The following is a 14,508-nucleotide window of genomic DNA, read 5'->3' as shown; positions in this document are numbered from 1 at the left end:
ATCCAGACACTTGAATTTTTCTATACTTTGTATGGCACATACACATCTCAGTGGTAGTTTAAAAATACTGTTGGAAAATCCTAATTACAGGACTGCATCTAAAAGGGATTTTCTAAGCACCTAGGAACAAAGATGTCAGAATTTTGTAAAAACACCAAACACTGACCCTTGGTGGTTAGTTACGTACTTGCACATTTCTTGTCATTAGAAAACAAGATAAAAAGTGTTCCTCTGCTTTTCAATCAAATTTAGTTGCTCAGCTGATTTGATTTCTGGAAGTCTGCACTTCCTGAGCATCTTTCAAAAGCTTTTGGAGCATCCAATAAGCCCCATGGTGTTCTGTAGTACTGAGGTAGATTTGAATTTTTAGATTCAAAAACCACAATCAAACCAATTCCCAATATGTGTGCAGTGAATTATTACACAATACAAACTGCTCTGATACCTGCTGAGCCACACATCCCTTCACACCTTGTCACAATCTCTGGCACCTTCCTGCCACATACACTCCCACTTCCTTTTGAACCAAGCTGTGTACTGGAAGTTACTGTGTTTTCATGAAAAAAGCATTGACTATCAGTTTAGTCTCCAAATGTGGCCAATTTAGAAGTTTTTAAATGGAGTTTATTCAGCATAACTGAACATCTAAGAATGGTAAAATAGGAATTAAAAAGCCACTACTGTGAACTGGAGTTGTTTGACTGGCCAAAGGCTCTCAGTGCCTTGCTGGTCTCTACAGGTTTTGTTTCCCCACTGCTTTTCTCTGCAGATGCTCAGTGGTACTTTCCAGGTCAGTTATGCCCTGAGGGAAAAGGGAGCAGTGTCAGGATGATGAATGTAAAATTTTTCACTCTGTTACTGAAGTATCTATTTTGTAAAATACCCTGAAATATTTTCCCTGGCTGCTATAGGAGATGAAAGTCATTAGAATCTATTCATTATCAAAATAGTACGAATTCTGGATATTTTGTATCTGAAAATTAATACCTTGTCTGAGAGTATCTTCATTAAAGGAGTCTTGTATTCAGGCTTTTCTGAAAGGTGGCAATATTTTCACATGGAATAAATACCTTTCAAGTATTTTCACATTAGATGGAAATACTTTCATCACTTGAGGCCCTTCTTGGAAGTCATTCAACTATGAGAACATTTGCTTTAAATAAAAGACTGTTTAAGCCAGTGGGATTCCTGAAATTCCTGAGCTGTTTTATGTTCTTCTTTACACTTTTCTTAGCACATCTTAACTCAGTGAACATTTCCTTATCCCCACAGATTTAATGCTGGTAAGAAACAGTCATCTCATTAAAACTCTGAAGGCTTGGGCTGGCATTTCTAGTCTTTTATAATTAATTTTGTTTTGACTGGAGTCATTTCTGGGCTCCTTAATTGCAGACTTCCCGATAGAGTTATCTTAGCCCATGTGATACAGTGAGTATGTATACACAGAGTGCAAATGCATCCACACCTTTCACACAGAATAATAATATTGTTTACTACAATAGTTTCAGAAAAAAATAACAACTGCTTTTCCAAATAATAGTTCAGGTTTATCATATGCCAGTGAGATAGGCATTGATAAACTGAAACAGAAAAGATGGAAACAGAGCCACAGAGCCAGAATCTGTGATATCTCATTAAATTCCATAAAAAGCTATACTGGAGACAAAGCAGCTCTGAGGTGGAAAGCTACCAACCTACATTTATAAAAGAGACTGACCAGATCTTGTAATTGCACCTTTTGGCTTCATCCAGCAAGAGGGAAATGGCTAACATCCTTAAGGAATGATCTACCTTAACTATTTCAGGGAAACATCTCAGAACTGCCAACTTTTAAGAACAGTGACTTGAACAGAATAAAATATTTACACCTCTACAGCATCATTTCTGCTGAGCAAAACCCCACTTTGGCACTGCACCCTTTCTTCCCCTCCTCTTGCTGCCTTGGTTGTTTCCCTAACATTTATTCACTTCCTATCAATGCTTTTTTATTTCTGCCTTTTCATTTACTTTCTCATTGATAGCTGCACTTCTATTTTAATACCCTTATCTTAGTGAACAAGGTCACAAGTGAGAGTGGGCTTCGGCAATTCCAGCGTTATCCAGCTGACGTTTACTGACATCATGGAACTGCTGGCAGTGTCATGGCAGCAGCCCCTCTGCAGATTCACATGTATTAAATGTCTCAGATACAATTTCAGCTTGTGCCCAGGACAAGAAATGCAGCACAGGGTTATGAGCTGTGGCAGAGACGTGCTGGTCACGAACACAGTGACACTTTGAGCTCCTGTTCCCACAGGTGTGCTGATGGTGGGGCCATGTGGTGACTCCTCAGGCACCAGTTTGGCAGGTGGGTTTGTGTCCCAGTTCTGTGCCATACAGATTCTGATCCTGAGAGTATCCTCACACTTATTTAATATTGTGCACCAAATACCTCCAGTACTCACCACACTCAGGGATTACTCCACAGGTAAGATCAGGAACATGTTTCTTTTCAGGATCAGGGAAATTACAAACTCCATTTCCAAAAAGAAGTAACCCCTTTGATTCTGTGCCAGGTTACTGGTATGTACTACTATGGAAACTAATTCTGGTAGTATCTGTAATCTCTCTAAACAAAGTAAATTTCAGAACTCTGTGTTCCATTATACCAATTATATGCCATTATCTTACTATTCAGAAACATCACCAGCATAGAAGATTTACCAAATATTAGTAACTTGTTCATTTTTTTTAAATGGAAAATTAACAGCTAAGTTATTAAAGAGTATTCCTTTCTCAACATCTGAAGGTTAGTGTGAAAAGCAGTAAAAGCCGTGCTTTTAAATGGAGTATTTAAAAAGTATTCTTTAGTGGAAGAAGAGTCTATGTTCAAAAATAGAAACACTGGGTGAAAATGTCACAGCCGCCACTTGCTACTGAGTAACACAACAGTGTCTCCAACCCAACCACAGCTGACAGAGTAGGAGGAGCTACAGGTGTGTGGAGTGTGAATTGTCCTGATACTGCAACATTTATATATTAAATAAACAAGTTATTGTGTACCTACCTGTCAAAACTGAGTTCAGATTTCCCATCATTTCTAGATCAATGTCATTTTTCTTGGTTTTATTTAAAAATAGGCTTCACTTTGCCTAAGAATTTGGAACACATTTTCTTTCATGTTTGAAGGTTCTCTTGCTATAGCATATTCCAAAGAGGGAAAGCCAACTCCTACAGCAGGGATTGAGCCTCTCTTGGACAGACCACCAGGGAGGTTGCAATTATATTTATTGTTACTGCATTCTGCACTTGGATCATTTTTTAAGGTAAAGGTTACTCGTCTGTTTGCATTTAGAGATTTCTCCTTTGCTTTCATGCTGCTCTTCTCCAGCAGCTGCTCAGTTTTGCTCATGCACAGGCACCAGGGGCACAGCAGTTCTGAGCTGAGCTCCTCAGCTGAGCAGAACTCTGTGAAGCCTGCTACATATCCAGCAGCCCCCACTCTCTCATTCCAGGATGGAATTCAGTCACAGTTGGGACTCACTGGGGGTATGTCATGCAAAAGCCCATCTCAGTCAAAAACCCCTCAGTTTGTGTCAAAGGCCATCACGTAGGCCCTGCTCCAGAACACTGCCAGAGGTGCTTCACACCTTCACACCTCTCAGCCCCATCTTTGTCGCTCACAGGCTCCATTTTTGGTTAGGTAGGCTTTTGTGGTGTAGATCAAGAAACTGGATGTGTAACATTAGGAATTAATAATGCAGCAATGCCAGTGGTTGGCACTTACAGACCTGTTGGCTTGGATGGGACTATACAACTAAAATAAAGGAAACTAAAATAGGCATGGGAGTGTTTGCCAGCTCAAACTCCAGAGCCAAAACAAGAAGCTCGTTAAGAGCAAGCACTGAACTGGCACTGCAGTTGTGCTTTACAGACCCAACCAAAGATCAAGCACCAAAAAAACCCAACCTACAATTAGACAAAATGGATCCAGGATTCCAACTTTCAGGCATGTACTGGGACCAAAATGTCAGCAAGGCAACAGGAATGGCTGGCCTGGGGCAATCATGGATTAACTGATTTAATGTACAGAGTCACAGAAGTTTGGATTTTCTTGTGCGCATTATCTTCCTCAAAATGTTCTGGAGCTATGTGAAGGGAACCTTGCTGTTATTTAACAGCCTTCCTCTGGTAAAATTCAGTGAGTTAGGCCAAATAAAATCTCAGTTTCCCCACTGAAGCCTGGATACTGATGGAAGTAAGAGAAGATTCCCTGCTGTCCTGCATCCAGCTGTGCCTGGGGGGCAGTGGAAGTGCTTTGAACTGCACAACTGAGCAATAATAGGCTTAGAGTGACATAAAAAATGGACCCAAAATCCTGTTTCTTGAAACAGTACAGAATTCAACCTGCAGTTTCCAAGACAAGTGTGTCTGTGGTAAGGCCTGAGTGACTGCAGAAGAGCCACAGTATTGTGCACACAGCCCCTGGCAAGCAGAAGGAAATCTGGGCTCACTCCACCTTTACAAATAGTATCTTTGCTATTATTCAGTTAGAGGGGGTTTCACCTCTGTTAGTACTAACCCAGTGCTTGAGTGGCCTAGCTAAAACAGACTGACCTAATGTATTCAAACCATTTTCCAGAGTATCAACATTCCTGCCTGGAAACCGCAGGACTAACTGACATCTTCTGCTGGCAGCTGTTTCGAATTTAACACGTTGAGCAGAGAACCTGGAAAAAGGTCGGAGAGAAAGAGTTGTGCTTGGGGATTTGGGGAGTCCATTGGGGTAAAGCATTGAACATCCTGGAGAGGGTGTTACTGCCTATACCACCTTCTCTGGATAACCAAACTGCTCCAGCTTCTGCATCTGCCAGTCTGGCACCTTTAATAAGTAATTAAATCACACTGTGGACGTGCATACATTCTGGATAAATAATAAATGACAGCTCTCACACTGGCACGCGAGCACACAAGCATACCCAGGGCAGGAAATCACATACAGCATTTCATTTGTTGCTAATTTATCTGAAACAAAGTGAGGAAGATGCCCTGGGGACTGGTGACTAACAAGGAGCATTGTTTATGCTACAAATCCCATCCGGTTATTAGGCTTTGAAAAGTGCTTTGTTTAGCTTATCAGTGCTTCAGCAGGAATGCCAAGGGCAGTATTTCTGTTCTAAGTGTATTTCTATTCCAATATTACTGACACATAAGAGGTTATGTGTTACCTGAGGGCTGAATATTCGGCTTGTGCTTCAGTGCCTTGTTCAATCAGGATCAGGATGGTGAACGCTGCACAAAACCAAGCCCTGAACAGGTCTCCTTATCAATTTTACAGCATTAAATTGAAGAACACCTTTACATAAATCAAACCTTTCTCAAGGACCATAGAGCATGACAAAGAATAAGTACCCTATGGCATATAAATGCCCATCATTAAAAATTACTTTAACATGTTAGACCTTCTGCTTAAATTCTGCACTTCACTTAGGATTTGGACAAAATTGTATTACACAACCTAAGTTTGCAGTTATGCAATTCCAAAGTATCACAAGTGTCTGGCAAGGTTTAGAGCTGTTTTGCAACAGCACTGATAAGCTGCTACTCAGTCAGGTGATCAAAATACCTACAGTGTGTCCTTGATTCAAGTTACTATTAAAAAATAGGAATGCAATTTTTTTTATTGAGTTCAGGTGCCTTTTCAATGATGTTAAATGTCTTTTGGGGGAGAAGATTTAGAAAGGAAGGGCTTTATTTTCAGATGGAAGAAAACTACATTTACTTCATTCCATAATTTAGAAAACCTGAGAGACCCTTGCCAACTAAATTAATAATTGGCAAATAAAGCATAATTGCCCTTGCTGAATGATTCCACACCAACACTGTCACTGACTCAGCTCCTCTCAAACACTTCTGCAAAGAGGAATGGCACACTCAACCTCATGGAGATCTCCTGGACCACTATAAGAAGTGTTCATTAGACTTATTATGAATAAATAATTGAAGTATTTATTTAGACTTTTTTATCATTAGATTACTTTTGAAAATCCACATGAATCAGTTCTTCCTTCTAAAATGTCCTGGCTTTAATTTGCTTATGATTAGGTTAGATCTGGATTGCCAAACCATGAGCTGTCCAGTGTATCCTCCCTGGTCATCTGAACTGCCCTTGTAACTGAGACTGGGGGCAGCTGCTCCCCTGCCAGAGCAAAGTGACACTGTCACCCCTTCCTGACACCTCCAAACCTCAAAGCAGGGGCTGCTTTACTAAACAATGCCACATGCTCATGGAAAAACCAATAAATGTTAGTGAGTGCTCAATCTGCTGAGAGCTTTTTAAACTTTAATACCCCTCCTCAAAGATGCTGATGAGAACAGACTCTCCAGTGATGCTTTAGAGCTAAATTTCCTTGTGGTAAAACTGGAAGATGTTGTGAGCTGAGCTGTGTCACAGAGATAAAGGTTTATACCCAGGAGCTTCTGGCTCCATAGCCAACAAACAGATCAGTGTTTCACGCCTTCCTTTTGTGGGCAAGAATTAAAAATGTATCAAATCTGGTGGCTGGGGTTTAGTACAATGGGCTTGGTTTTGCAGAGTTCTACAAGAATTATTTTCTGAAATGCTCAGCTTTCATTTTAAGCCAAAAGATGTGTCCAGATCTGAAAAGCTCCTTTTTTCTCAAAAATCTGTCACAGTTTCAAAGCCTGGCCCCTGGTGAGGTTCCTACATGAAGAACTCCTTTGCAAATCTGACCTGTGTAAATGTGGCCTCAGTGAACACCTGTGCTGTGCACTGAGAAAGGAGCAGAAACATAAGAACCTGATTCCTGACAAACTTTAAGGCTTTCTCCAGATTTTCGAATTCTAAGTCTGTTTTTCAGAATAATTTGCTTCTGAACTTGGGCTTTGGTTTTGATTGGGTTTTTTCCTTTTGTTTCCTCCAAATGAATTAAATTGACTTTTACTGTACTAAACATTTTATCACCTGGTTCTGGCTGAGGATTCACAGTAACATATGGGTTGGAACCACCAAAGGCACCCAGATGCAAATACAAGACTGAAATAGTCATTTCTAAGGGTACTTGCAAAGTTTCCAGGCTAAAATGTTAAGAGGAGTGACAATTTTAATGGTGCTGTTTGAAATAACAACAGAATTACTGCATGAGAGGAAGCTTCCTAAAAATCTGTCATTTTAGGCAAAGTCACGCTAAATATTTTATTTTGTTAAGACTGTTTAGTGCCATCAAAACCTCAAAGCCTCATGACACAAACACTGACTGCCATAATCAATCTCTAATTCAATCGCAGTTCAAATGTTCAAAGGCCAGCTCAGGATTTTGGAAGGGGTAAATTAGTTCTGGCAGCCTTACAGCGATGTCAGATATCATCTGTCTTCTCCTTCTATCAGATCCAGCTGGGCGGGCCCCTCATAACCAGGACAGAGCCAACTCCAGCATCACTGGGAGTGCTTGGACTCAATAATCAGAAATTTGATTATGTGCAGATAATCTATTAGAAATAAATGACAGACCTGGCATGTTTTTCCCAGCTGATCGACTCAGGACAAGACTAAGCCACTGATGTCGTTGCTGAAGGTGACCCCAAGTCCCTTTTTCCTCCCAAATGCTCCATTAATGCAACTGGATGAAAGAACGTCCATACCAGGTGAAACCAGGGTCACCTTGCCTTGGTGACTGGACTCTGCTGGACTCAGAAATTCCTAGCATCCGTAAGAATGTCCATGGCTTAACTGTGTATGTAAAGGACTGCCTGGTTTTGCTCCCTCTAGATCTGCCATCTGTCAGTCATCCTGCAAGAGCTGGTCAAGTTTCTCACCATGCTTCACTCAAATCAGTGAGAGATCACAAAAAAATTAAAAATGTGGTGCCACAACCTTGGATTTGAATGATGTCTGAATGATTTTTATTCTTCCTATCCACACACATATTATTCCTGCAGTGCAGGATCACTGCCTGGTTCTTTGCTGTAATTCCTAGTCCAAATCAAATGCTCTGGGAGCAGAGCTTGAGCACTTGCAGGGTCTCAACAGGCCCTTGCACTCAAGCTGATGAGTTTCCAGCCCCCTTGCCTGGTGCCTGAGCTCAGCAGCCAGAACTGGTATCATCAGCAACACTAAATATTCCATTTTCCTGTTTTCTGAGCAGCTCAAACTCTCTGCAGACTTGCTCATGAGTCATCTGGAAATAAACCATAATCACTTGTCCCCTAGGAGTCATATATAAGTTAATGATTGTACAAGACAAGCTAATACAAAATACACAAGAGGTTTCAACTTGTTGAGGCTGCAAAGGGCAAGGGAGCCTTTCAGAATTTCCATTGGTTACGGTCTGGGAATGCTGGGCTTCCCTTGACTCCGTATCTATTGCATAATCAGAAACACATTTCATTCCCTTTGTTGTACGAGACAAAGCTAAAGAAATGTGGGTGTTATTCCTGTGCACAAATAAAGAGGAGATACCTAATGGGCTTGTGTGTGTGCAGTGTTTGTAAACACAACTGCTCTGGGCTGCAGCTGACAGAAACCATCACCGCTTGTACAAGCTGAGAGGATGTTCTGGATCTGCAAATGCCCCCCAGCCCTGCACGGGAAGTCAAAATGGATTGGGATGTGCCAGACGAATTTTAGGTGTTACTGTGTTAAATAAAGTCTGCTTGCCTGGAGTTCAGTGTCCTGGACTTGGATCTGACCATCATGGTGGTGTCTTACTCCTACCCAGCCATCCTTTGCTGGGCTATTGTGGTTGTTATCTCTGCAGGAGAGAATCTTATCAGTGCAGGGAAAGGAAAATCTGAAAACAATGGAAAGGCCTTTGGCATCTGACATTTTTCTGTTGGGGATGGAAACAAATACATTTATAACTTCACAGTAAAGGAGAAAGATTTTTTTTCCAGTAGTTATAGAAACACGGTTGTTAGGGTCGGAAAGGTCCTCTAAGATCATTGAATCAAAGTTATGGCACATTATTTTAAAACCTCCAGTTCCTCTTATTACAGATCCTCATTACAGGAGGAGAGAATAGTATGAATGGCTGATTTAAAATTACTCATTTGGAGAACTCTTAGACCTGGCTCTGGCAAGAGACCTGGTTTCCTCAACACTCACCTGGATTCTTTTTGCCACCCAGCCTATGGTTCCATTCTGCCACCCCAGGAAGGCAGAGAACACACCAGACTTTATTCCAGTACATTTAAGTGACAGACACAACTGCAACAGAGGAGGGAAACAGTGATAATTAGTTATGTGTGACATCTACACTGAGCTTCTGTGGCTCTCTGCTAATCACAGTAAATTATTTTAATGGACTGAATATGTCAATCAAACTACTAATTTAGTGAAGACTCTGCACTACATCCCTCCCAGGAATCACAGCAACTCCAGCTGCTCCCCTGCCTCCAGTGAGCCCCTCTCCCACTAGAAACCAACTGTGGGCATTTATTCTGTGGGAAGTGTTTTGGACTGACAGTGCAGTCAGTGCTTACACAGGCTAATAAACATTAAATCTTAGGTTGACAAGAAGTAACATCATCTCAGAGGATGCTGTTAAATTACAATACAGACTTGTGGAATGGGTAAAATGCACCAGAAAATCACACAATTTGTATTCGACTATACAAGAAAAAACCCCAACCTATTACAAAAATCAACAGTCCACCTTTGTAACCGTGAAAGCTCGAGATGTAACACACATGAAGTCACATCTTCAAGCATGAACTCACTTCTGAGAAGACAGCTTGTCTTTTTAATCAGCAGCATAAAAATCCAGCTATCCCATAAAATTAATTTCTATGGGTGAAAATCAGGAGTAGGACACACCAGGCTTAGGTCTCGTGCTGTCCCACTCTTGCCTCCCAAGTGAAACATTTGCCTAAAATAAAACAGAAGTGATCTAGGCATAATTGCATTGGTTTGCAGCCCTGTAAAAGCTTTCTACGCAAACAAAGGTAGTGGAAGTTCCATTTTAAGCAATTCAATAAGTTGGTTTCGAGTAATGCATAAAGCTTTTTTAATCTGTTTACTGTTTTTTAAGTAAATCTGTGTGGTCTTACAGAGGAAAATTGTTCAAAGACATCTCATCCCAATGCAAGGTCAGTAACTGTTTATTCCAGCCCTGGATCTGTTTAACAGGAAAGGGACAGAGCAGATTTAGAGGGTCCTTCTGTCGAGGCTGCCCCTGGCGTGGGCTCCTGTCCTCCCCCAGACCATCTCTAGTCACTGGATAATCTGTGTAAAACCCTAATTCTCTAGACAAACGTGTCTGCTAAATGCCTTCTTTGAGGCTCTGAGCCATATGGTTGGGATTACAGCATTTAAATAGTTTTTCCAAGTGAATACAAGGATGAAGCACAGAATAGTGGAGGGAGTTATGTTCATAACTGTATTTATAAAGGGATTGCAGGATTTTTAAGGCCCACGTTCTGCATCACTGGAGCCAGTGTGAGCTTGGCACCTTCAAGCAAGTGCAAGTTATATTTACAAACCATTCACACTTTTTCCACCACACTATAAAAAGATCTAAGTACAAAGGAGAACAAGGGGCTGTGTTGTTAATGCTGGTGCAATAAAAGCACATTTTTATCTTTAGGATAAAGATAACAGAGCACAGTCCCTCGTCACCACTGCCACTATCGCCATCCTCTGGGAGCACAACAAATCAGTGGATCCCCAACAGCCAGGGACACCTCAGGAGAGACACCATGTAATACTCCAGGTTGTTTCATGTTTTTCTAACAGTGTTTTATAACATACAGGAAAAGAAGGCTTTGAACGGAACTCATCCAGGACAAACAGTAACCACATGGCCTCAAAAACCTGTTTCAAATAAGGCCCCAGTAGTTGCAGTTTCAAGTACAAAGACAGACATAACAACAAAGAGCATCAACTTTCCTCTTTCCCTGGCCTGGTTAATTTTCCCTTTCCCATCTGTGAGTATGACCTAATGATACAGACTTTATTTGTATTTAATTTTGAGATCTGCAGAGGAGAAGTACCATATACAAGCTGGGTCGATGTTGTTTTTCTTAGCCACATACTTGGCCAGGCTTTCCTTCCCTCCACACCATTATTTACACTCTGGAGCACTGACTCCAGTGTGATGCATTATCCATGTTATGGCTGTTTATAGAGTAGAAGTGGTCTCTGTAACATGTCTGTTTCTCATGTCTTAAACCAATAAAACTTTTACATTGGGCTTATCAAAACCATTCTGTGTAGATCTAAGTCTGTTGTGACTGAAATCAGTAATAAAACTTCTCTTGATGCCCCGTGGAACAGAGCTAAGGCAACACTGAGCTCTCTTAATAAATTCCGCTCTGGTAAAAGTTTTATTTAAAAAATGTGGTTAACCCAAAGCTTTTAAAGAAGATTAATGTGGACTTATAAAAAATGTCTGATTTTATTATTAGTAGTAATTCATACAGTTTGTCCTGAAGTTTTCCTTTTCAGCTTCAGTTTGAACCATATGTTCAGGAAGTTCAACTGAAAAGTGATCCTTCAGCAATATTATTTTTTTCTAATTAACAATAACCACAGAGGTATTTTAGAGAAACCTACAGAGTCCCTCAGAAGGTTGTGGAGTGGGATAGATTAAAACAGGATTTTGTCTATTTTATGAAAAATGCACTGAAGCACAAATGGGTCAACTTCAGAGGAGTCCTTCCTTTCCTGTTCTACCAAACAAAGGATTCTGCGTGCAGCAAATCTTAATTTCCATGGGATTCTTTTGTGAAGGGCCTTGACGGACTCTGGGATCCATCAGTGCCCGGTTGGCCTTGCTGGGACTGAGCACAGGCACAGCAGTGCAGCTGTGGGGATCCCCAGACGTGGATCCACCACCCCAGTGAGTCAAGGCCGGTAAGATGTGATGGGTGTCAAATGCAAAAGCTCAAGGAGAAGCTGGAAGCTGGGTGCCAGACTGGGTTTATACAGACTGGATGGGGATTTAGAAATAAACACAGCTGTGGGCTCAGCCAACTGCTCTGTGTGTGCGAACAAAACACAAGAGGCACTAAGATAAACCCTGCACGCGAATGAAAATGAGTAAAATCACGAGTCGGAGTGAGGTTCATAAAAATACCTTTGGGCCGAATTTAACATCCCCAGCCCTTGTACACACAATGTAACTGATGGCACCGGGAACATTTTTATTGTGGATTTCAAACATGGCTTCTCTCAAATTCCCTTTCTCAGTGAGAGCAGATGTGATGCTGGGTGCAGCACCCCCGCAGTGAGGGCTCCCGGAGACTCCTCATTCCAGCACAGCTCACACAAAGTACTCACTGGCTGTTTTTAAGAACTAAGATCCTTGTTCAGCTCAACAAAACAATCCCATCAAAATGGCAGCACAAAGTTGTGCTGCTGTTATCACTGGGGTCCCTGTCAAGTTGCATCAGTTGAAATGCTGAGAGGTTTTATTTCCCTGACCTGCTCACTATGCCCCGGAGCTGCCAGTCAAGCTGTGCTGCTTCTGCTGAGATGCTGTTTGTGCTTTGCTGGGTTTGCTGGTGGTGCCAGCCCTGGCATTCAATGTATTAGCAATGGAGCTAACCCTGGCTGGACACCCTTTCCTTACTCTAATATTAAGGATTTGTGCAAGGCAATTAAGGAGTTTGGGATGCATAGTAATTATTTTAAGAGCCTTTTAAGAGCTACTTTTACAACTCACTTACTTGTACCTCATGATTTAATTACAATAATGCAAACTCTTCTCACACCTGGTGATTTTGTGTTGTTTCCACAACACACAAGCACTCCTACTCGAACTGCTCCAAGTGAATACGAATGATGCTTGCAAACAAGTCATCCTCACTCTTCCTTTGCATCCCCCTCTGACTGTTGAATCCATCCTCGAAGTCTGTACAAAGAAGGTGCAGCTGAACACAGCTGTTCCCTTTTTGAAAGAAGTGGGGATGGTTGGGGAAATTGTGGAGAATGCTATGGGTACAGGGGAAACTCAGAGCAGGCAGCAACAATTCAATTTTCCAGTTATCTGAACAGTCCAAACTCACTGCTGTCACTGCATGTGCAGCCTAATCTTACTGTCCTCACACTCTGTCCCCTTTCACTCCTGAGACCTCTCTATTTTGTACTTGGAAATCAGCAGCTGTCTGGGTAAAAAAGGATGTGGCAATTGGCTTTTCCAGAGGTACAAGCTGCTCCTTGGCTGTGCGTGCTGGTTTATCTGGGATAACTGGCCCTGAAAGTCACTCTGGACAAGTCCACCTTGATGCAGCTGCAATGCTTCTGTCCACGGGCACCCATATTCCTGAGAGCTTCAACCATGACCCAGGGAGCTTCCAGAGTAAGATCCACAGGGAAAGAAACCGTGGGAAGGAAACTCTCCCTCAGCTGATCTGTGAATCTCTGCACATACCAGTATAGAAGAGCAAAAGCTCCATTTTTGCACAGTCACCTTGCAGAGCAAAACCATGTATTAAAAATAAAGAATCACATTCATTTTCACAGTCCATTGTAGAAAGAGTTTATTAATCCTGCTAACTTCCTCGTAAACATTAAATAACCTCCAATATGTTTAGCATATCTTCATTTTTTAATTTGGTAGGTTGCTGCCTGACCCCCTACTGGAGGCACAGTCCCTGGTTAGCAGCACTAACCTGCTCTCCCTGCAGACAAAGGTAATATGTACCTCTGTCTGCATTTTGACACATGCCAAACAACGAGCTTGAGCTCTTGGGATCAGCTTTATTTATCCTCTAATTTTCCCACAGCATTTCAAAACCCACTTGGGCTTGAATGATCCTGCAGCCATTTGCATTTATCATCTGACACATGTCAGATCACACAACTGTGAAATATCAAACAGGCCTCCAGCATTTTGCTTTTGTGTAGTTTATTGCATCTCTGGGATAACATTCCACAAAAAGCAGTATGGAAGTTCCTAATCTCACCAGGCCCCAGCCAGAGGTTGCTTGTTGTACTGGGAGGCTGGATACAGGGGAAAAAAGGAAAATGTTCTTTATTGTGGAACTGTGTTGCTTTTCACACCTCTTGTGAGAAGAAACACAATAAGCCAAGGAAACAACCTCGACCCCTAAGTGTTTGTAAATCTGCATTTACTGAGTGAGCAGCACAGAACAAACGGATTGGAAGAGACCCAGCAAGGAAAACCAGTCTGTACCATTATGTGGTTACCTTCTGATGCAGCTCCTGGCAGTACTGTGGTGGAAGTGTTACCATCCACTGTTGCATCCAGAACCTTCAAGTGAAGGTGCTTCTGGAATTCTCACCTGGAGAAGTCCTGCAGTCACCCTGGCAGGGAGGAGAACATGGTGTGGGATGAAAAGCAGACCTAGAGAGGGGCAGGCTGGACCCTTCAAATATCACTCAGATTTGAACTGCAGGATTTTAACTTGCCTCTAAAATTTCAAATCAGATTCCAGTGTAGAAAGCAGCTGGATTTTTCCCCAGAAATGCCAAATCCAAACAGTTCACACTGGCTCTGCCCTTTCTTAAGGCTGGAATCCCAGCTGGCACAGAGAGTGCCAGGCAGT

The 14,508-nt window shown here is 41.8% G+C and overlaps 1 protein-coding gene across 1 annotated transcript in view; it reads right to left on the bottom strand.

The window, feature by feature from the left end:
- The window catches only part of HOOK1 (hook microtubule tethering protein 1), a 36,621-nt gene extending 27,356 nt beyond the window's left edge, over positions 1 to 9,265 (bottom strand). The window contains exon 1 of the mRNA XM_042030815.1: positions 9,104 to 9,265. Coding sequence (XP_041886749.1) covers positions 9,104 to 9,250 — 147 coding nt within the window. The 5' untranslated portion in view covers positions 9,251 to 9,265. The remainder of the gene's footprint in view (positions 1 to 9,103) is intronic.
- Between the last annotated feature and the right edge of the window lie 5,243 nt (positions 9,266 to 14,508).

This window comes from Corvus kubaryi, unplaced genomic scaffold (genome assembly GCF_017639235.1).
Source record: "Corvus kubaryi isolate FWS band 111438036 unplaced genomic scaffold, C.kubaryi_AGA036_p1.0 37334, whole genome shotgun sequence".
NCBI classification, from domain to species: Eukaryota; Metazoa; Chordata; class Aves; order Passeriformes; family Corvidae; genus Corvus; species Corvus kubaryi.
Note: the sequence above shows the minus strand (reverse complement) of the source record. Positions and strands in the feature narration are given on the sequence as shown.